Source organism: Gambusia affinis, linkage group LG22 (assembly GCF_019740435.1).
Source record: "Gambusia affinis linkage group LG22, SWU_Gaff_1.0, whole genome shotgun sequence".
In the NCBI taxonomy this organism is placed as follows: Eukaryota; Metazoa; Chordata; class Actinopteri; order Cyprinodontiformes; family Poeciliidae; genus Gambusia; species Gambusia affinis.
The window spans coordinates 5,420,935-5,443,633 of NC_057889.1; the positions used below are offsets into that span (position 1 = coordinate 5,420,935).

Sequence of the window (22,699 nt, forward strand, 5' to 3'; positions counted from 1 at the left end):
GTGAAAGTAATTAGAAATTTTTAAAAAGTCTAAAAGTTGGATCTGAACTAACCACATTTTTAATATTTAAATTACATTAAAGAACAAATATTTTGGTCGGCTGATGAAAATGTAGATTTTCTGTCCTGGTCCTCTTTGAGTCTGCTCCAGATTTCTGGGGTTATTTAAATATCAGGAGCCAAAAAGTTCACATTTTTAAGGAGAAGTAACTTGAGCTTCTTTCTGGCGCAGTCGTTCCTTCTGTTGGAAGCAAAATATTGGATTAGACCAGCGGTGTCAAATTCATTTTGGTTTTGGGCCAAATCCAGATCATGAATGCTCTTAAAGGGCCGGTTGTGCCAGAATGTATTTATAAAACCTGCTCACAAACTGTTAAAATATAAATTAATCATTAAAATTAAATAATATTATTGAACATCTTTCAGTCCCTCCAGGATTTTGTGATTTTATTGTAATAAAATTCAAAGTGTTTGTGGTACTACTCTGGAAATATTTCTGCTTATTTATGATGGTAAATGCTAAGGACTGCATGATATTATCGGCATGGTATCAGTATCGGACAATATTAGCTGTAAAATTTAATATCAGACATTGGCCATTCTGTCAAAATAACCCACTGATATAAAAGACGTTTTTATATGGCAAACAAAAGACAATGATGCCTGCAGCACAACGCCAAATTTGTTCTGAGTTTTGTCATTGTCTTAGAGAGCGAATGTCATGAATACATTTGACATTAAACGAAATGCAAGTTGAAAATGTCACACTTCAGACTGCTTTTTAACTTCTTAGCATTTGAAATTTGGTAGCGGAGCGGGGTAGTTACTGCAGTATTTTAATCCACAGTAGAGAAAGCCATGTTGTTTCAGTAATTAGGTGTAGGAAAACAATATTGGTATTGGTTATCGGCCAAATTAATTTGAGTATATCGGATATCGACCAAAACTTCAATATTGTGTTTATAGATCTGATCTTATAATTTGACACCAATTTAAGCTGAGGCAGCTGTTCAGAACAAGTAAGACAGTTTTTGAAAATTTTTGAGAAATTTAATTGGGGCCTGCCAAAGTGTGCCTGTCGGTTTGGACCCAGCATTCTGATGCTAAAATTAGCATCAATGCTAAGCTTAGCTAACAATTACAAAATAGCATGTGGAGACTCACAAGAATGTTGACTAACATGGACTTGCACCATTCAGTATGTTAAAATTAATGCATAAGCTAAAATTAGCCAAAATGCTAATGTTAGCCTGAATGTTGTCAGTAGCATGTGGGGCATAAGTAGCATGTTGTCTGTCATTGACTTCCTCCTTTCACTATACTAAACCTGGAAAAATAAGTAAAAGCTTTCTTTGAGGAAAAGGCTAATGCTAACATTAGCACAAACATTAGCATTTCACTGCACTGCCTTGCACAGCAAATAAAATCTGCAATAAACTCCCAGTTTTTAGCTCAATTTGTTGATTTTGCTTGAATTTACGCTATAATTCTGTAGAAACTGGAGGGACTGTTTGAAATAATTTGGCAGTAAATAGATAAAAATGTCATTATTTGATTGATAACATGATATTTAAACTCACTTAGTGTTTAGTTTAGAATTTAGAGGGCCACATAACAAGCTATGGCGGGCCAGATTTGCCCCACGGGCCTCCAGTTTGACACATGTGGATTAGAAGTCAGAACAAGCAAAGAAGACATTAATAAATGTCATAAAGTTGATGTCATACCAGACTGTTGGGGTTTATCTTCCTTGTTTCCACTTTCTTCTCTCCAGTGATCCTCTTCACTGTCAGCTGAGCCTCTTTTAATCTGTCGGATTAAAACCGGAGCGTTCAGAAAATGTAAACACAGCGATGCCGCTGAAGTTTTGGAGAGTTTTCAAAATGTTTCCTCTGAGGTTAGTGGATAACTTAATAATATCCAGAAATTAAATGTGAAAATTACACGTTCAGACACACAAACCTTTCTTTTGAGATGGTTTTGTTCTCCCTCTTCCATCGGGCCTTGAAGTCGGCGCTGAACTCAAACCACAGCATGAACAGGTGACCCGTCGTCACCTCCTTCTCTCCGGGTTTGGGTTTGAGTCCAAAGTGCAGAGCAACATCCTGGAAACTGAACACAGAGAACAACAAGATACAGACTTTATAATAAATTTGGCCAGATCTCACTCTGAGAAATGTAGAAAAATCACATCTTTTAGTTTAATTATTTATAGGATTTTTTTCCCCACAAAATTCCACTGGAGATATTTCTTTTTTTTATTTTTTATTTTATCATTCTTTAAATTAAACCAAGATAATGCAGATATTTGATGGTTTTCACAACATAGAAAATGTTTAAAAGAAAATAAAAATTTCATTCACTCAGCTGCAAAACTTTATAGTTAAATAACTATATATTTAGAACAAAATGACTGCAGTAATAAAATAATTAGTCATCAAGTGATTCTGAATATTATAACGGAGAATAATTTCTCTAATAAATTTGTTCACCTAAAATATTGAGATTAAGTTATAATAAACTGTATTACATTGAGTTGCATATAGATCTGCAAGAATTTTCTTTTTTATTATTGCTAAATAAGAAACGTTTGCCAAATTAGAAAAATAAAATATAAATATAAAGAATTACATAAAAAATGCAGATATAGCAAACCAGAAGTAAATTTAAACTTAAAAATATTGTTAACAAAAAAGTTGAAAAAAAAAAATTGTGTATTTGCACACTGAAATTCAAATAGAAAATTTGATTCTTTTTTTAAAAATGTCTGCATAAACACTGCTTTAATAAGAATTCCATTGAATAGTTTAATTTTCTCACGTTTTTTGCACAGTCATCAGCTGATAGGAAGCTTCTGCATGCTCCTTTCGAGCTGCAAAGAAAAACAGAAAGAAACATTTAATTCAATGCTCCTCTTCAGGCTGTATCCTGTTGCAAGCCTACATACATACATGCAGGAGAACAGGTACTGATGAAAAGTGTGTCTAATAGATCCAGACGACCATTTAGCCTCTGAAAAACTTTAATTACGCAGTCAGTCCTCTAACAGTGAGGCCATTGTTCAGACTGCAGCACTGTTATGATAAAATAAGTCATTCTAGTTATTATCTGCGGCCGTCTCTTACTAAATGTTCTGGCAGTCTGCTGCAGACCTCAGAAAAATGTCTGAACGAGTCAAAGCCAAAACATTGTTTGGATTGATTCTGACAAGAAAAGACTGCAAAAGAAGAAAGCTGAATTAAATACTGCACCTAAAATTGATTGAAATAAAACCTTAATGGCTTAATTTTGAAGTAAATAAAATTAACAGATGCAAAATTTGCTAATAATAGCGATAAAAATGATTGTTTCCTGTAAGAAATGTGACACAAACAACCCAATTTATACAAAATGTGTGCTTGTTTTCTACATAGACACCTGAGACACGGACATAAAGATCTACAAAGAGAAAAAACTAAATATTTTAAAAGAGCTCAGGACTAGAACTAATGAGAGAAAACATGAATAGATAAGAAAGACGTGAACGGATTATCTTAGACAAAACAAACATTTAAATTGACATTTCCTTATTTGGTTTCCTTATTCTGAAGCATTTATTCCTTAACTACCTTTTTTAACATGCACATATAAAAGTATAATTTTATTTTATATTCTCACCAGTTAAAACAAAAGCTTCCATCTTGTCCTTAAATGGCTGCAGGTGTTCTTCAGAAGACTCTGAACAGACTTTATGGACATTTTTCTCGACTCCTAAGGTAAAAATAAAAACAAAAAGTACAATTTAATATACCAGAACAATTTTAATTTCTTAGAGTATAAAAACAGGCAGAGAAACAGTGGCGGCGCCAGGTGAGCAATAGGGGGCGCTATGGCAAACCCCTGGAAATATTTGATTTAGTTTTTCGTTTTTTCAACTAATTTATTATTATTTTTTTAAAATTAAATTAAAAATTTAATGTATTTTGGCTGTTTCTCAAAATACATACAATTTTCAAAGAAAAAAATTAATTATTCTATATTGAGTTAAAAAAGAAATTAATCACGTGACGCAACAAGATTTGAACTTTGCGTATGCGCATTATCACTTCCGGAATACATTATACGAATATGGATCTTTTAATTTTTTTTAAACCAAAAGTTCCTCAAATGGAATCACAGAATGATGATTTTTTTTTTAAGCAGACTCCGACCAACAAATAAACATTAATCTGGATGAAGGAGATCAACTGTGCAGCAGCTATCCTTCCACCGCTGCTGAGGATGCTAACAGTGTTAGCACCGGACAGCTATCGGAGCTAAGCGGAAGTCCTCAAGATGGACGTTGGTCACCACCACTTGCAAAAAACACCTGTCAGGCTTATTGGGAGTGGAACAGAGAAGTTTCAGGCTGGCTTGATGAACCCTTGTGGTTGGAATACAACGTGAGTAAAGATGCCGTTTTTTTGCTTCGTTTTGTCGCCATTTTTTCAAAGGAAGACAGATTCCACCAGACTGGATATAAGTGTGCAGAAGCTTGTATGAAAGTAAACCAAAATTAAAAATCATAGATGAAACAGCTGCATTAAACCATCTGAACAAGATGCCTGACTACAAAACTGACAATGATTGACATTAAATTTAAACATGTGTGTTGCTTAAGAATAATAAAGTTGATGGTTTTGAGTGGCTATCACAAAATCTTCTGGGCTGAACAACATTCAAAACATTTAACAAAAAAAAAAATCATATTTTTTAGAAAGCAATACTACCAAATAGTAAAGTAATTTATGCAAACTTATAACTTCTTAGCTATTGTCTTTCATTTTTGGTCTATTAAGCAAGTAGGAATTATTTTTGTTATCCAAAATAACCTAAACAGAAAACATTTAGTCTAATTTAATGTATTAACAGCAAGGCAAAAATAATGATTGTCTTACAAAGGAAAACTATGTATTTTACTATGATTTGGCAAAATCAGCTTTTGAATGCTAATATTTTGGATTTAAATGAGGACGTTTTTGAAGTCCAGAAATTTTACTCAAGTAAGAATAGCGATACTTCATAATAAAACTACTTAAGTAAAAGTAAGAAGTAGCTGTCCAAGGAATTACTCAAAAGCAAAGGAATATTTGGTAAAAAGTATACTCAAGTACTGAGTAACTGATCATTTAAATTATCAATCACTTAACATTTAAAAATTACATCAAAAAATAAAGTTAAGTGTAAATGTTGGTATTTTAAGGACCAAAATGACAATAATTCATATAACTAACAAAAATAATAAAATCAGGTGAAAGAAAATGTTTCCAAATCAGTTTCTTTCAATAAAAAACTTACAAAACTTTAACAAAAACTGCAGGGTGTGTGTCTGTGTCTGGTGAACCTTTGGTTAAAATGTTCATTCAGTGGGAAGAAAATCCAAGTAAGAGTAAAAATACTTTATTATAAAATTACAAAAGTAAAAAGTAAAGCTAGTAATAATACTACAAAAAGTATTTGTTTTTCTAAAAAGTAGATGTAACTGAGTAAATGTAACTAGTTACTACCCAGCTCTGATTACTCTGTCCCTGTTTCTGAGCCGTCTGGGTCCAATCAGTGGATCAGTGGAGCCAGTCTCCGGAGCCAGCCATAATGGAGCCGGGCTCCCCGGCCCTGACGCTTGATCCGCATCTCCCAGATAAGGTTACAAAAGAGAATAGTGTTTTCATTTAGGATTTGTGTAAACTGTTAAGGCGGCCTATCTCCACGTTTCCTTTTGTCTGAATTTTGGTTCTGACTAAAAAGTTTTCTTCTGTCAGACTGAAGAGGTCACATAAACTTCACATAAACACAGACGGATGATGAAAATAAGGGCGTTGTCTGATGTGAGACTGCATTTACACAAACTGTGGCTCGGTGGGAAAAGTAGCAGAGGAAGTTGTGGGTTGCTAGGCAACGCACTTAACCCCAAATTCTAGGCTGCATTCACACTGCAGCCCGAAGTGACCCAATTCCAAGTTTTTGTATAATTTTTGCCATAATGCGACCCGTATCTGATCTTTTCATGACAGTCTGAACACCGGTCGGATTTTTTTCGAATGCGTCCCAGGGCACTTGGATATCTGATAAGTTTCCGATATTTTCAATTGTGACTTGAATCCTAATGGCCAGGTCCTGCACGTCATCGATACTCGACAAAAGTCACTATTCTGCGTCCCGTTTCGTGCAAGCAGGAAGAAAAACAACCATGACGGACAATAATGGGTATTAAGTTGTTACTGTGCTGGTTCCAGTCGGACAACAACTTCAAAATTGTAAGCTATGCTCCACCGTTAGCATCCATGTTTACTTCACTGAACACTTCTTCCTTTTTGTGGCTGTTGGAAAAACACTGAGCTCGCTTTCGTGCGACATTATTGCGCCTTCTAGTGCGCATGCGGGATACTTTCAGGTCGTTTGCAGTTCTTTTAATCCTGATATAGGAGCTTGTTTTACTCAATAAAAGTCAAATATGGAAAAGTACTGGTTCCACTAGCAGATTATTTCATCTGCAACATGGGAAAAGATTTCTTGCATGTAAAATAATCTGGCAGTGGAACTGAATGAAAAGGTGCTTCTGTAAAGTTTCGGTTGTTTTTTACCCCCTAAATCAGGAATGTAAAACTCATTTAGATTTTTAGCCACAAGAGCCAGAATGTATTGATAAAAACCATTAACACACTTAAAATATTAATAAATAGCTGTGTCTAAGTTTGATAAAAACTTCTTAAAATTAAATAATATTGAACATTTTTCCACATTTGTTCAGTCGTCCAAGATTTTGTGATTTATTTTGTATTTTTTTCACAATTAAAATTGCAGATTTGTTGGTGCTAATGTCAAAATATTTGCAGTTAATTTTGCGTTACTTTCCCTTATGCAAGACAGTAACTTTGACTTTTGATATCGGTCACGGAATATAACTTGACATCAAGTAAATGCTGAGGAAGCAGTGCAGTAGAAGTTAGACATACTGCCACCTACAAGTGGGAGTTTGTCATTTAAACCCAATGTTTTTGAACAGAAAATCTATAATTTTACATTAGTTTGAAAAAGTGATTATTTCGGATTGATTTCCACAAAAAAGGAGGGATTTAATTGCTGTAATTTGGCAGCAAATAGATAAAAAACTGCTTTGATTTGATTGAAAAAATAATATGTTATCTTTATGGTTCTGGTGTATATGTGCCAAATTTAAAGCTATGGTGTGGCAGATTCGGCCCCCGGGCCTTGAGTTTAGTTTAATTATACAGGAAATATTTTACATTAGAAGTGGAAACAGTTTGTAAATTCTAAAACATTATCCAATTTTTTTGTTGTTTTCAAAGCCTGAAATTCAAACACGGTTTATCAAGCCGGTATATGTCTTGATGTGAGAGTGTTTTCGTCAGAAAATGGGGTCAAGATGAATGATTTAAGAGAAACCAAAGCACAATAAAAGCGTCCGTTTCCAAACATTCACAGGGAGAGTGAAGAAAGACAAAAGCGGAGCTGGTAACCAGGCATGAGGGCAGTTCAAACAGACTGAACCAAAGGAAGCTGCGACTGCAGATCTAGATCCTTCGGTAGTTTGGGTTGAGACAAAGCCGTGTTGAGAGGAAGAGAAAACTATCTGCTGTGCACATCTCAGGGCCACACGGGTGCCCAGGTGAAACAACGGCGCAGGTTAAGGATGCATGCTTCTCTGCAGAGATGCTGCAGATACTGAAGGTCTGGAGATTACATAAGCAGAAGGCAACAGTCTCCTTGCGCTGGCGACATGGGCACAAAAGGCACAACAATGGGAGATCTGATGGGCAGAGGGATTAGGAGCTGGATCTGGAAGGCGCCAGGCCAGTATATCAGAAACGCAGAAACTCACAGGGACACAACAAAGCAGTCAATCATAATCGTGCATTGTGAGCATTGTCTTCAGAGTGGCTGACTGGCATGCAGGATGGCGTCATGGGGGATAAGAAAGAGGAGAGGAAATCTTTTGTTCTGTCATCAGACTTTGCAGACTTTCAGTCCAGAGTAAAAACAGATCCTCAGTGGGAAACCACACTGAACAGAGGTTTGGTCGGCACACTGTAAAACATTTGAATTTGGTTTAAGTTGAAAATGGAAGTCTACCTGCTGCCTTGAAAATGCAATTAAAGTCGACAAGAAAATTGTTTTGGTTTTAACTCGGAAATTAAAGTTCATGAAGTTGATTTAACAACAAGAAACAAGTTGTCTAAACATTGTTTTTCAAGTTCATTAACCTCGAATTGTGATTTTTAACTTAATGCTGCAATTTAAACCAAATAATTATTTCACAATATGCAAGTAAAAAAAATTTCCCTCACCTGGTTAAAGAGCCACATTTCTCCATTATTTTACTCACACCATCAAGTTACAATAACTATTTATTTTACTTTAGAATAATTTAAATTCTTGTTTCAAACTGCATGAAAAAAAAATCTGATCTCATAATGAATGTTATTAAATTCAGCGCAAAAACATTCAGTGTGAACAGAACATTATCCTCAAACTACATTGAAATAATTATTTATTTAAAATAAAACACAAGAGTCAGTTCAATGTAACACACTTCTATCTCAGCATACAAAAACACGCCGCTAAGCATTCTGGGAACCTAAAAACTCTAGTTTATTGAACGATTAATAAAAATATATCACAACTTACTACTGCAAGTTTGTCTTTCACAAACTCGCATATTTAGGTTCAAAATCCAAAACTTGATCAATTTATTTGACTTAAAATGTAGAAGACAGTAAACACAACAAACTGCGGCTCAAATGTTTTACAGTGCAGGAACATCTGCCATGATGCGTTTGTTGGTCAGTCATGTTTTAACCTCAGATATCATGATTAAAGTCATATTTTTACATTTTACATGTTAGCGCCACGTACTTGTCAAGTCTTGTTCAAGCTGCCTCAGATCTCGGTTAAGGTCATCAAATTTGACCTGAGCCGCCGTGAAGACGTCCTGAGGCTCAGGGAGAGGAAACATGGACTTTTCTGTTCCAGCGTTCTGTGGGAACACAAACAAAACATTAGCTTTAACGTTCCTGCTCAGCTAATAATGAACAGCATTTAGCTTAGTAAATTGTCATGTTTAAGTCTCCACCTGGTCTCTGTCAATCGTCATTTTTAAAAACTTGAAGCTTATTTAGTTTGACCATTTTCCACAGAAAAACCCACAAACAAATCCTTAATTTAAAGCAACCTGTACAGATGACTAAAAAAAGTTTCATTTCCAATACCTTGTCCATGTTGTGCAGGTAGTACGATACTATGTAGTCCAACAGGCTGATCCGGTTGTCCTGAGAGGAAAATGTTGGAGCCACATCAAAAATATTATATAAAACATTTGTTCTTTATCATATGATGTACCTAATTTAAAGATATGTTATGTATCTGAGTGTAATCTGAGAAGTTGTCTAAATATCTTTTTTGTAGCCAACTATTGTCAGTCAGTCTACCTTATGGTTTGTGATTTAATATGAAATATTCAGTGTTTATATTTCATTATATTGCAATTATGTTTGTTATTCTGTAAACACAATTAGAAATGCATGTAAATCACTGCATATCAAATACGAATAATCATTTTTATTATTGCACACATATAACATAATTGAATCCAGAAGCTTTTGTTGAGAAATGTAATAAATATGTAACAACTGAATTTATTTACACTTTTGTAAACCAAACTATTATGTTTGTTTTCCTCTCAAGTGATTCTAAATCAAGTAAAAAGTGTTGGTTTATATATTATAGTAGGTATTCAAAAGACCTAAAAATTGTGTTTTTAGATCTTCTAATACCACCAGCATTAGAAGTTTACAAATAAAGACCGTTCTGCTTTACTGTTCACTGTAAAACGTATGAGTTGAGGTAAAGCATGCAGAAAAAGAGTCCCTGTTTATGTGCATATATCGGCGCTCACCCTGCTTTTGACATCTTTAAGTTTCGGGAGGATTTCCAGACCAAATCCGTCGGCCTGGCCTCTGATCCTGCTGCCTCCGTTCATGTGGTTTCCCAGCGCCAGCACCAGTCCCATCACTTCCCTGACACCGCTGCTCTCCAGCAGAACCTGTAAACCAGATGCACTCATTTGACTGGGAGCTGATGTTTACTGGAGTTCTCCGTTAAGGCTTTTTTCTGATGGCCACCTTGCAGACACATGAGACGGAGCTCAGCTTGCGTTTAACTGAGGAAATCCCATCGGTGAAAGTCGACTGGAAGATGATGCAGCAAGCTCTCCCAGGAAAGTCTGGAATCTGAGACAGTTCATACAGGAACCTGGAGAACATTCACAAAAATTATCTTCTGGTCCATTTCATGTCACCATAGTATGGAGAAAGTTTTTCTGCCATAATCTGAGAGCACATATTTTCAGCCTGAAAGCAGGACTTCATGTCTTTCTTCTCAAAACTTGCAATGCTTTTACTCAAAACTTCTGCTCTCTTTCAAATATTCATTCTCCTCATGCTCAAAACTTGTCTCTGCTTGGATCAAATCTCCGCCGCTTGAAAAGCTCGCGAATCATTTTGTACTTGTGGTTGGAGCAATATATATATATATATATATATATATATATATATATATATATAAAACAACTAACAGCAAACGTGTATATATATATCTATAATCTATAAGCCTGGATGGATGGACAGATAGATAGAGGGCGCAGGTTGCTACAACCGATAGTAGCCACACAGGCACACCCACTAGAAGGAAACAAACGCACCCAGTAGAATACTTGCATTCTATTGGCTGAGAGGTTGCTAGGCGACGGTACTTTTCTGTTCCAATTGAGCAGAGAAGAGGAGAAAGGAGAGAGCACAGAGAATATTTCAAAGAGAGCCAACGTTTTGAGTACAAGCATTACAAGTTTTGAGAAGAAAGGCATGAAGTCGTTCTTTCAAAATGAAAATATAAGCGAAAGTATTAAAAGTTTTGAGAACAAATGGCATGAAATCCTGCTTTCAAACTGAAAATGTGTGCTCTTGGATTCTGGCATAGTTGACCACAAAACGAGTTAATGTAAAAACTGACTGCTCAGGCTTGTCCAGCAGTTTAACATCATCTTCCTCAGACGATTCGCAGTGTTTCCTGATCTTCTCCAACTCATCCGGTTGAGCTCTCTATCAGCAAAATCACATTTTAAAACAAAACTCTGAATATTTGCTTAACATTCAGAAAGCTTTGTGTGTAGTACAAACATTTTCATAAAGTGCCTCGATAGCATCCAGGTCCACCACAGAATGATCCACAGTCAGAACAGCTGAAAGAATGAAAAATTACAGAAAAGGTTTAAAAGTAGCAAACAAAATAAAATAATCACAATTAACAAAATTAAGGGCTTTCAAACCTTCAAATCTATATGTTTCCAGTTTATGAAATTGGTGTGTAAATCAGTAAAATCCACCGACCTTGCTGAATATCTTTCATCTCCAAATGGAGGCTGGATATGAGGATGCCCACAGCCTGAGAGCGTTTGCTGTCCAGCAGTTTAATGATCTAAAAAAAACCAAACGGTTACCATGACAACCTGGCCATCAGAAACCATTAATGAGGCGTTAGTAACGACGGCCCTGAAATAATACAGATCATGTTACAGTGTTTCCTTCTACTTGAAAGTGTCATATTTTGCTATTTCACATCATGAATTTAGTTTTAATTATGTGTTGGTGAAGCTCAATGTTTTAAATGTTTGAAAGAGACAACAAAGAAATTGGAGTTTTTATTCAGATCATACATTGGAAAAACTATTCCAGTTAATAAATTACAGTTATTAAAACCTAAAACCACGATGATTTTAACTAACTTTTGTTGATGAGAACTGAGACGTTCAGAAATTGGTTCCCAAAAGTATTGGAATTGACTCCCTCTAGTGGAGAAACAGTATATCTTCAGTAAAACAGGTTCTGGAAGCCGAGTTGTGTTTTATGTTTAAAGGATGCTTCGTACCTTTTTGGCTTTTGCTTTCTTCTCATAGGCCTGAAGCAGCGGCTTCCTTTTCTCCATCGTAGTTGTTTTAGCAAAGAGATCCTCAAACTCATTGGCGTTTATGTGTGGTTCCTCTAACATGTTCCACAGCGAGTGGTTACTAAAGATGGAAAAGTAAATCAGTAATATTAACTGAAGAAATTAGTTTCCAATAAGCTGCATGTATTAGCCGGCTGGAATGTTATTTGACTCAACCTGAAAATATTCTTGAATGCCGTTATTTATTAGAGGAAAAACTGCAACATGCCAAAGCTAAAATATTATTATTATTATTATTATTATTATTATTATTATTATTATTAATAATAATAATTTTGTTTTAATACATTGTTTCTAACATTTTAAGAACTTTTTTGTGTGAACCCTTATACATCAGTGGTCTCCAACCACCGGGCCGCGGACCAATTGGTATCGGGCCACGCAAGAAATAATTAAATATGTCCGTTCTATGTATTGAGTCTGGAGGAGCTTTTATTTTGAAAATCCTATACCGGATCCGTGCCAACATGCAGCAGAATGAGAGAAACAACGGCATCAGTCTCGATAAATAAATATTGAATATGCAAAATAAACTTCTAGTCAATTTAGTTTTAAATGCTCAAACCTACTTGTCATCTTGGATCTGGATTCTGGTCCAGTAAAGCGGCTTCATGGCTCTGGAAGGTTCCACTGCCTGCTTCCGTGGAGGTTTTTCGGCAATGACGCCCCCTGCTGATGGAGGAGGTGGTGGGTGAGCGACACCTGGTGGTGGTGGAGGAGGAGGTGGAGGAGCGACACCTGGTGGTGGAGGCGGAGGAGGCGGTGGAGGAGGAGACAAACTGTGTTGTTTCTGAGAACTAGGAGGATGACTCTGAGGTAACGTTGAAACCACAGAAGAAGAAGACAAAACTTCTCCTGTGGAAACCATGTCTGGATTTTTGGAGGCTTCCAATGACTGCTGAAGATCCGAGCAGGTTGTCGTGGTAATGTCACCATCTTCAGGACTTGTGATGAGGTTTTCTCTGTCAGTTTGGATGCTAACGTTGCGGAAGGAGTTGTCCTTCAAGCCGTCGGTTGTGGAAACGGCAACATCTTTGAGCCCATCGGGATGTTGGCTCCAAACCTGTGAGACTTTAGCTTGTAGCTGCTCAAGCATCAACTCCAGGCGAGCAACATTGTCTCTGTTTTCGTCCCTCAGTTTGCAGAGTTGACGCTCATAATCCTCCTGAAAATAATGTTAGTAAAAGGAGAAAATAGCATGGTCACTCACTTTGGCAATCTAACATTTGTTTTGTCTTTGACCAAAAGCTGAAAACTTGTTGTGTTGTGGGATAAAAAACTTTGTTGAGCCGAGTCCCCAAACTACTACCTAATTACTTTATTATTATTATTTTTAATTCTTTGAATTTTCTGGAGAAAACAATCTTAATGAGAAAAAGAGTGATGATGGCAGAAATTAGAAAAGCTGTCAGAAGGGAGAACTTTGTTGCAAAGAGCTGCAATAAGTATTTCTAAAACAGAAAATGGACGTTATTTTCTCAGCTTATTTTCAAATAGTGTTTATTTATTATCTGTGTTAGCAACATAATAAAGTAAAACAAGACCTAAGTGTAGTCATTAATCTTATTTTAACATTCACAGACATTTTCTTGATCTTATGCTATATTTTTAATATTCCTTCTGGCAATAATGTAATAAACCAACCTGGCCTATTAGAAAGGGTTTTATTGATGTGAAAATATTTTTACAACGTATTCTTTTGTCGCTTGCATAAATAAGTAGTAAATCTAAAAAAATCTGAAAATTATAGATTGATCTCAGAAATATTCTAGAAAAAACTTGGACATTTCTGAGTTTCAAAAGTAGAAATTTTTCAACTTTTCAAACTCAGAGGTTTTCTTGGATTTTTTTTGTAGAAAATTTCTGAGAAATTTTTTGGCAGAAATTTTCTTTTTCTTTTTTTTTCTTTCTGCAAAAGCCTAAAAACTGTCGCAGACTTTGGACCTTTTATAAATCGGAAATGTTTATTTTCTATCGAGTCTTTAGATTGCATTTGTGTGCAAGTCTGAAACTAAGAATTGAGAATTTTTAGAAAATCTTAAAACTAGATATTTTTATGTATTTTATACTGACCTGCAGCTTCTCCTGCTCCTGTTTGCATTCCCTTTTCAGCTGCAGGACAGCGGCCTGGTGCTCTACCAGGAAATAACAAAATACTGCTTTAGCATCCCAGAAACAAAACTGAACAAGACCTCTCAAAATGTTAACATTTCACTGGAGCCAAAGAAATAATTGGAAAAAAATCACTATCAAACAAACGTCTCTATAATGTGACCAGATGATTGCTGCACATGCCTAAAGATCCAAGAAGAAAAATTTCTCACGGCAAAAAGATGACCGCTCACTTGCAACTTGAGCAAACAGTTTAAGTAAACATTCATCTGCTAATGGATGACTAGAAATACTGAAAGGTGAATTACAAAGTGTATTTACTGTCGTCTTTCTGACTGTTTGCAGAGATGTGGGTGTGTACAGTGAAGCTCAGTTTCACCATTGCTCAGACATTTCAAAAATTCCCTCAAGTCATGAAAAATATGAAATTAATGGAGTAAGTTACTTCCTTCAACACTTTAGATTTTCTTTGATTCATTATAACACAAATATATACTGGAGGAAATTTTGTTTAATGAAGGAAAATGTAAAAGTTTAGTTTTTATGCCTATAAAATACAACAAATTAAGTTTTAACAGTGACAAGTGAAAATCCAAGAAATCTCTTGGATTTTTATAACATCCAAGATGTTCTAAAATCTTGTATTTATAACGAGATAAATCTCGGATTTATCTTGTTATAAACTGATTAGTACCTGCTTCTGTATACTTCAGGCCAACCTTTTCTTCCTTGAGAGGTGGCCACACGGCTTGCAGACGACCAGGAGTTTTTTCCTCTCCTTCTGCTGTGGGCGTCTCTGACTGTAAGTTAACCACAGAGTTATTTTGACTCCTAAAATACAGTCTCTGCTCCCTGTAGCCATAATCAGAAGCTATGCAAAGTTTTTAAGCATGCATTTATCATTCTAAAAGGATTCTGTTTTGCTTTCACCAAGAGTTTCTGCATGAAACTATAAGTGATGTGTTCTTACTTTTCCATCACATGCATCGTTCTTCTCTAGTGTTTTTTTGGAGGTTCTTTCAAAAATTGTTCTTAGCACATCTTTATCGTTTCTCATCTTCTTCCTCACTGCCTCCAGGTCGATCCGCTCTGTTGAGTCTTTCTTCAGAGGTTTTGGTGTGAAAAAGGCCTTGAAGGCATCGAAAGCAGCTTCCGCGCTCGACAGAGATCTGGTCGGCTCGACTGGTTTTGTATCTTCTTCTGCTTGAGGTTCTCTCCTCTTACTGTCTGGAGGTTCATCATTTCCATCCAACTGGTTTCCGATTTCATCCTGATGTGTTTCAGTCACCAAATCTTCATCCTTTTTATCACCAGGAGCTTTTTCTTGATTCAGAATATGGGAGATCTGGTCCAGAAATCCGTTCTGGGTCTTTGTGTCGCTCTGTTTTTCTGTGAAAACTGGACTTTTTGCAAACGGAGGACTCTGTTTGGTTTGAGTGGATGTGCCATTCTCAGGCCCACCGATTCCCTTCCTTAAGCCCCGCAGGCCGCTGAACAGAACCGGGAACGCGACCTTTTTGTCTGTTGGGCATCCTGGAGAGAAAGTAGCTCTTGTCAGAGTTGACCCGATCGGAGGATTAACAGTTTGTTTATTAATATGAAGTGGAAAGTCATTTGGGCTGGAAAGGAAACGTGCAGAGGCGTCTTCTTCTTCATATTCAGAATATTTCCTCTTCTCTTTACCTTCAGCGTCCTCCAACTCTGGTTCCTGTTCTTCAACAGCATAAATCAAACGTTTTACAATTATCACAGGATGTTTGGTTTCCACTGCAGAATGCACAAGTGAGAAACCGTCTTCCTGAAAATGTGCACCATTATTTTCAGTCCTTTTTATGTCATCCTGCTCATCGTTTTGGGGACATTTTGGGGAAATAGCTTCAGTTATACCAAATTTGTCCAGTGACAGATCAACTTCCTTGCAGTCATTCACTTTGTCTTCAACTGCAGAGTTAATCTCATCGTTATTTGGCATCCAATTCTCTGTATCTGAAGCAATTTCAATGCTTTCAACCCAAGTTTTCTGTTCCTCTAGGATGTACTGTTTCCTTGTTTCTTTTTCTGTAAAAGACGCATCACTTTGCAAAGATTTTGTGAAATAGCATTCAGAATCATTGAACGGGTTATAAGCGTCTTCAGACTTCATTTTGCTGTTATTTGTCAGTAAATCTGCATTTTCTGCCTCCATTGGGCTAGTTAAAGTCCTTGGCTTTTCCATTTGATTCAATCTGAGATTTCAGAGAGGATTATTAGTCATTTGTTAAATTATTTCATTGTTTCCAGCATGCAACTTTGAAGGATGATTTGCAAGGAAACTTCACTTTACTGTTTCAGCCTCATCCTGCAGTTTGGCGAAAGTGAACCATTGAATCCTTTCCACAAGTTCCTCCTACAAGTGGAAGCAGCTCTCAGTGATTCACATGAGCCGCAGAAATCCACAGAAGGAATGGAAAATTTCCCAACTCCTTTTCCATGGCGCTGCTGGTTGGAGTGACTCAGCTCTGCCACATGCCGTTAAAATCCCATCCGAGTCCCGGTTTCAGCCTCTGATCCCTGGCTGGTTTCCTCCTTAGTGCTGCTCCCTACCTGGTGAGGCTGTTTACCTCCTGGACGCCGCCCTGCAGACCGGAGCTCTGACAGGTGGTGTCTCCAGATGAGCTCGTCTCTTACGACACCCTGACATCCTAAAAGGAGTCACGCAGACCAGATGGAGGAGCGCCACACCCACAGCAGAAGGAGGGCAAACAAGACGGCCAGGGATCCCTTGTTAAACATTTGGTATGTAAATGAAATGCCAACTGCAGCTGGCTGGGTGTGCAATGGCCCGATTAAAAGTTTTACAATTAATTAATTACATCTTGTGTTCTGAATTGAACTGAATATTTAACTTTCACTTCACTTCAGCATTGAAGAAACACTAACATTTAATGAGGTTTTACACAAAAAAGACAAGAAAAGTAGAAAAATAATTCAAATAAAGCTACAAATCACAACTATTGTGATTTTCAAATGCCAAACAAAACACAAATAAACATCTTAAACAGTAAGATACATGGTGTAAATACACAAAGTAAATTATTTGGTATTACACTCGTCTTGTACTGATTAAAAAATATATAAAATAGTTACAAATGACAAAATTAAAATAAATGCATTTAAAAAGAATTCTAAAAATGATTTCATGTAAAAGTTACACAAATAATAATTGGAAACTTGTTAAACATTTGGTATGTAAATGCAAATGCAACTGCAGCTGATTAGGTGTGCAAAGCTCCAATTAAAAGTTTTAAAATTAATTAATTACATTTTGCATTCTGAATTAAACTGAATATCTAACTTTCACTTTACTTTTTTATTCAGTTTCAAAAATACTAACATTTAGAAATGTTTTGAACAAAAAATGTCAAGAAAAGATAAATAAATCAAATAAAGCTAAAAAAAAATAAGCAGAATTATAATTTTTAAATGCCAAATAAAAAAACCCATCTTAAACAGTAACAAGATAAATACACAATAAACATATAATTATTTTTCTTAAATGATTTTGTATTTTACTCAAGTTGTTCTGATTAAAATAAATAAAATGGTTACAAATGAAACAAAATTAAAACAAATACATTTAAAAAAATTCTATAAAATTAATTGCCTTAATATAAAATTGATTCACAAATAATAAAAAAAAAATATAATTGGAAATTAATTATTTTTAAATCCTCAGAAATTGATAAAATGATTGGAAGAAAAAAAAAGTTTTGAAAGTACTAAAATGTAACACAGAGGCAAAGGATTCCCACTTTCTACTCACCTGAAAGAATCTTTAATAAACTGTTTATTAATATAAAAACATCAAATTGGAAATGTAAACTTCTGTTTTCGTATCTAGCTTTTGTTTGAATTATTCTTCCTTTTCAGGCTCCACCTTTGTTTGCCAGCAGCTTCGAGGCAGAGGACTGATAACAGAGATGGAGGATTTTATTTCAATGTTTACGTTTCCCTACAAGGGAGCAGCTTTAATGAGCTGCAGATTACTAAAACTAATGGATCTAAACTTTGATGTTTATGTAAATTCATGCAAGAAGAATGCATGAATATGATCCTCCATTTCATCCAGCATAAGAAAAGTAGTGATGTGCTGCAGCACGAAAGGTTTATGTGAAAAAAAAGCTGTAGGTTAATATAAGACGTCCACTTTTTCTTTATTTTGCAACAATCAGTTTAATTGACCAGAATTGCATGCAAATTATCAGATTAAAAAGACAATATAAAGGTAATAGAACACATTTATATTGAAAAATTTAAAATTATCTTCTGTAAAATTAACTTCAGATTTGGATTTGGAGAAAATTAACCTGCATAATGTTTTTTTTTTTTGTTTTAAATGTGTTTAAAATGTGAATATCAGATCTTCATCTGATCATTTCTATCTTGAATTTGCACCAGTTGCCCTAATATAAGTCCTAAAAGAATGATAACCTGTCATGTTTCTGCAAAAAGCTAATTTTTTAAGGCATTTTTTTCAGTGTAAAATATATATGTATATTTTTTATTTCAATTAAAAATATAAATATTGTCTTCTGACAGTTGGTGGTAATAAGAAAAATAAACAAAATGTTGGATGAAAAAGGAACGAAAGCCAGGGTTTCTATTATAAGCCTGGTGGGCCACCAGACTTTACTTTACAGGCTTAGCATTGCTTATTTATTTAAAAAACGTTTTTTAAATGTATGCATTTTTAAGACTTTAGAGTTGGTGTCAGGGTATTAATTTTCCAATAGCACATAATTACCAAGTGATATTTAAAAATTTCCCATCAACTTTAAACATTTTTTAAACTCAAAAACCCAACAGGCCTCTGGATGAATGGCTGCAGAGAGTCTCAACCACCAGGCTTTTCTGGGGGAAACCTGAAAGCTGTTTAAATGGTGATCATAATTTAAATTCAATATCTTGTTTCGAAATCTGTTATTGTGGAGCTTAGACAGACATTGGTTCACAAACAGAAGTCGGATTCATTCAGTTTGTAAATAAGATCCGTCCTCATTGGGCAACAGGCCTGCGGTCCACTGAGGAATCTGCTCAGTTTTCCCTCTGGGGGTCAAATGAGGGTATGAGCAAACACAAACAGAATCGTATGAAATAAACTGTAGACATATATTATTTAATTTTCTTTTTCATTCTGACAATACATCATAAATCAGCGCAGTACAAATCCTACTTAATGTATTCGGCTCATGTTTCTAGGGTTTTAGCGCATAAGGAGCTTCATGTCAGAAAATATCAACATGTTTTTATACATATACAGCTCTGGAAAAAATTAAGAAACCACTTAAATTGATCAGTTTCTCTGATTTTACTCTTTATTGGTTTATGTTTGAGTAAAATGAACTTTGTTCTTTTACTCTATGAACTACTGACAACACGTCTCTGAGATTACAAGTAAAGATTTAGTATTTATTTGCAGAAAAAATGAGAAATGGTCAAAAAAGATGCAGTGCCTTCAGACCTCAAAGAGTGAGAAAAGTTCATATTCATTTAGAAACAACAATAGTAATGTTTTAACTCGGGAAAAGTTCAGAAATCAACATTTGGTGGAAAAACCTCGAGGTTTTCAACGAGATTCAGTGCAATGGGATGGAAATTTTTTCCAGAGCTGCATATATATTTGTCCTTTTTCCCAGTTAATCAGACAGTGAAAAATAAGAGAATTATGTGATGTAAATATGTAATGTAAAGGAATATTTTTCATCAAATCCTGAGACTAATGCAACACAGAGGTTTGTTTGTTGGCTCAGTAGATGTAGGGGGAATGTAGAAAGCATTTTGGTTCAAGATATTTAAGAATTTTTTCATTCCCTACAAGATGTCCACATTTTGAACCTGCAACTTATGTAAATATTTTCTCCTTCCTAATAAAGCATTGTAAAAACAAGATTTTTTTTTTTAAGTGATAAGTTTTATTTATTTGACTCACCGTCAGGTGGGAAAATTCATCATCAGGAGCAGTGATGCGCAGAAAGTCGACATGTTTTGGTCGTGATGGATGAAAGAGAGACCTGCAGCGGGACAGAGACTCCTCCACTTCCTGCTGCCAGATCTCCTCCTGCCTCTGCAGGGCTTCCTCTGCAGGCAACAAGACGCAAACCGTTTTAAATGTCATTAATTTAGAGATTTTTCATTAGCTATTTTATTTTTCAGGGGGATAAGGCACAAATGTTGCACAATATTATTTTGATGGATATTGCTTTCTGTGTTTGTACCAAACCTCAGAATTTTATGTTAATCAATGTTGATTTTAGGATTGTAAATTGCAATCAGCTGTGTTTCCATTTACCATATAATTGTGCAATATGATATTTTCAAAATAAAGTTGCTTAATGAAAACACACCAATTTAAAAGAAACTCTCATCTTTTAAAATATAGTTTTGGTCCTAGGATGAGGTGTGTTTTTTGGCCGTATAGTAAAGGGTTTATTTCGCAAAACTGCAACAAAATTACTTCGTTTTTTTCGCGTCACGTGATCAACAACCGGATGTCTCCTCTAGCGTAATCCACGAAGAAGAAGACGACAGGAAGTGGCAGGGGTATATTGTCGCGACCTGTTTTTAATGATTTATTGCGTGAAGAAAGTTATTCATGTGCGATTTTAATTGTGTTTCTTATTTAATAGTAACATCGCAATTGTGAAGTTGTGTTTTTTTTTACATTGGCACAATATTTGCACACATTTGTAATGGAAACGCAGCTATGGTAAGTAGTGATGGGCAAATGAAGCCTCATGAAGCAATGAAGCTTCCGGCCCATTGCTTTGCCCAAAAGTTCATTACTCGATGCTTCATTCATTTCTCACTAGTGACACCTGCTGGTGAAGCTGTGGCCTTGTTACTCAGACAGACATATTTAAAAACAATTAGTAAATGCACTATTGTCACAAAGTTTTTGTCAAACTCACGTTTAGTAACAGGAGAGTCAATTAAATCCTATTTAACTAATCTTTTTTAGTTATTAAAATTATTTGTTGCCAATCCTAATGGCTGTTTTCTTCTGTCATTGACTGATTTAACAGTAGACATTTGTTTTGGTGTACTCGGAGTCCAGTGCTTGTTGGGGCAGACAGTTTTCTTTGAGTTTTGATTTGCCTCCTGAAAAACCTTCTATTGGCTCTCTGATCTGATCCCTTGTATTTTTACTCATAAGCCAGAATTTTACTCGTCCAACAGCTTTAAGTCTGTTTCTGCTGTGCAAGACTGATATATTTTTGCTGAACAAAGAAATGGTGAAAATTTCAAGAAGGTGAAAATTTTAGAGGTGAAGGGTTTAATTATTGTTATTTAAGAATATTGTGAGTGAATCATCTCAAAGTATTCCCTGATGTCAGATTTTTTCTTCTTGCTGGCTCCATTTCAATCAAGTTTATTTGTGTAGCACATTTCAGCAACGATGCAGTGTCAAAATGTTTTACTTAATAAAAACACATAAATATAAAGTCATAAAATATGCCACAATAAACCATTGAGAAAACTGGTAACAAACATTACATTTTGATGAGTGTCATCATCAAAATCATTAATACACATGAACTATAAAAGGTTCCTTTTATTTCGGCCACTTATGAAGACAAATGCTCCACTCATGCGATCAAGCAGCGGCTCATCACGGCTTTTATTTTGAAAACCGACACGCAAAATGAAGCAGTCACGTGACCCATGCAATGCGAGGCCTCGTTTGTTGCCAGTCACGTGGTTTTCAGCAAGACGACACAAGCCTCGAAGCGGGGCTTCATTGACACGCCCCCTTATTACTCGGTACAAGCCTCGAAGCCTGGCTTCAGATAGCCCATCACTAATGGTAAGTAAAAACCGTTTGTATGTTTAAACAGTATTGTTACTGTTTGGGCAAAAGTAAAGTGAAATAAAATTAGGAGCAGGTTACATTTATTCCACTCCATTAGAGCTCACTGATTAATTTTCATTACGGGTGTCCTTCACCTCATGTGAGTATGCAATTAACTTGACCCTAAACCATCAAAGTGATGCTTGAACCCATTATTTATCCCCAAAGTAAAGCCCAAGCCAAAATGTTCAATCACTCCTGAGGCATAAAACTTAAAAAATGCAAACAGCAACTTTCTTTTCGTCTGATCCAGGCGAAATCCAAACCAAACCTACATGAGTTTTCATATCACGACCAAAGAGGTCATTCAACTCTCACTTTAATAGAGATGTCAAACAGTAAGGGGTGATTATTCTCAGACTGCTACACATCCTCCGGTAAGCGCTTTCAGCGACCCAGAGGAGACTGCAGCAGATAACCAGGCTTCCGTCAGAGCTTTAAAGGCAGCGTGTTTTAAATCGATGTGTAAATCTGACAGTCAGGGCTCAGCGTGGTGCTGCGCTTTCCTCTGATGTTCACTCAAGTGCTTAACCATTAAAAGTCAAAGTCACGTTGTTTCCCCCACTCTGTTCCACCATGTAAGACTTTTTAAAATATTTGGTTTCCTCTATTTGCTTCTTTACTGTACTCTTATTCAGGATGAGTAACGTGGGAATCATTATGT

The 22,699-nt window shown here is 35.7% G+C and overlaps 1 protein-coding gene and 1 long non-coding RNA gene across 2 annotated transcripts; one reads left to right on the plus strand and one right to left on the minus strand.

The window, feature by feature from the left end:
• Positions 1-32: 32 nt before the first annotated feature.
• On the minus strand, positions 33-16,694 carry fmn1 (formin 1). Its single transcript, XM_044105729.1, has 17 exons — positions 15,118-16,694; positions 14,842-14,947; positions 14,109-14,170; positions 12,605-13,200; positions 11,958-12,096; positions 11,420-11,507; positions 11,210-11,271; positions 11,043-11,131; positions 10,157-10,286; positions 9,931-10,077; positions 9,245-9,304; positions 8,892-9,012; positions 3,657-3,749; positions 2,820-2,871; positions 1,962-2,111; positions 1,727-1,808; positions 33-240 (listed from the first exon to the last, which is right to left on the minus strand). The coding sequence occupies exons 1-17, from the start codon at positions 16,360-16,362 to the stop codon at positions 196-198; spliced, it is 3,267 nt and encodes a 1,088-aa protein (XP_043961664.1). The 5' UTR covers positions 16,363-16,694; the 3' UTR covers positions 33-195.
• On the plus strand, positions 4,085-20,531 carry LOC122824884. The gene is made up of 3 exons (XR_006369559.1): positions 4,085-4,420; positions 16,718-16,922; positions 20,122-20,531. It is a non-coding gene; the product is annotated as an uncharacterized LOC122824884 (long non-coding RNA).
• The last annotated feature ends 2,168 nt before the right edge of the window (positions 20,532-22,699 follow it).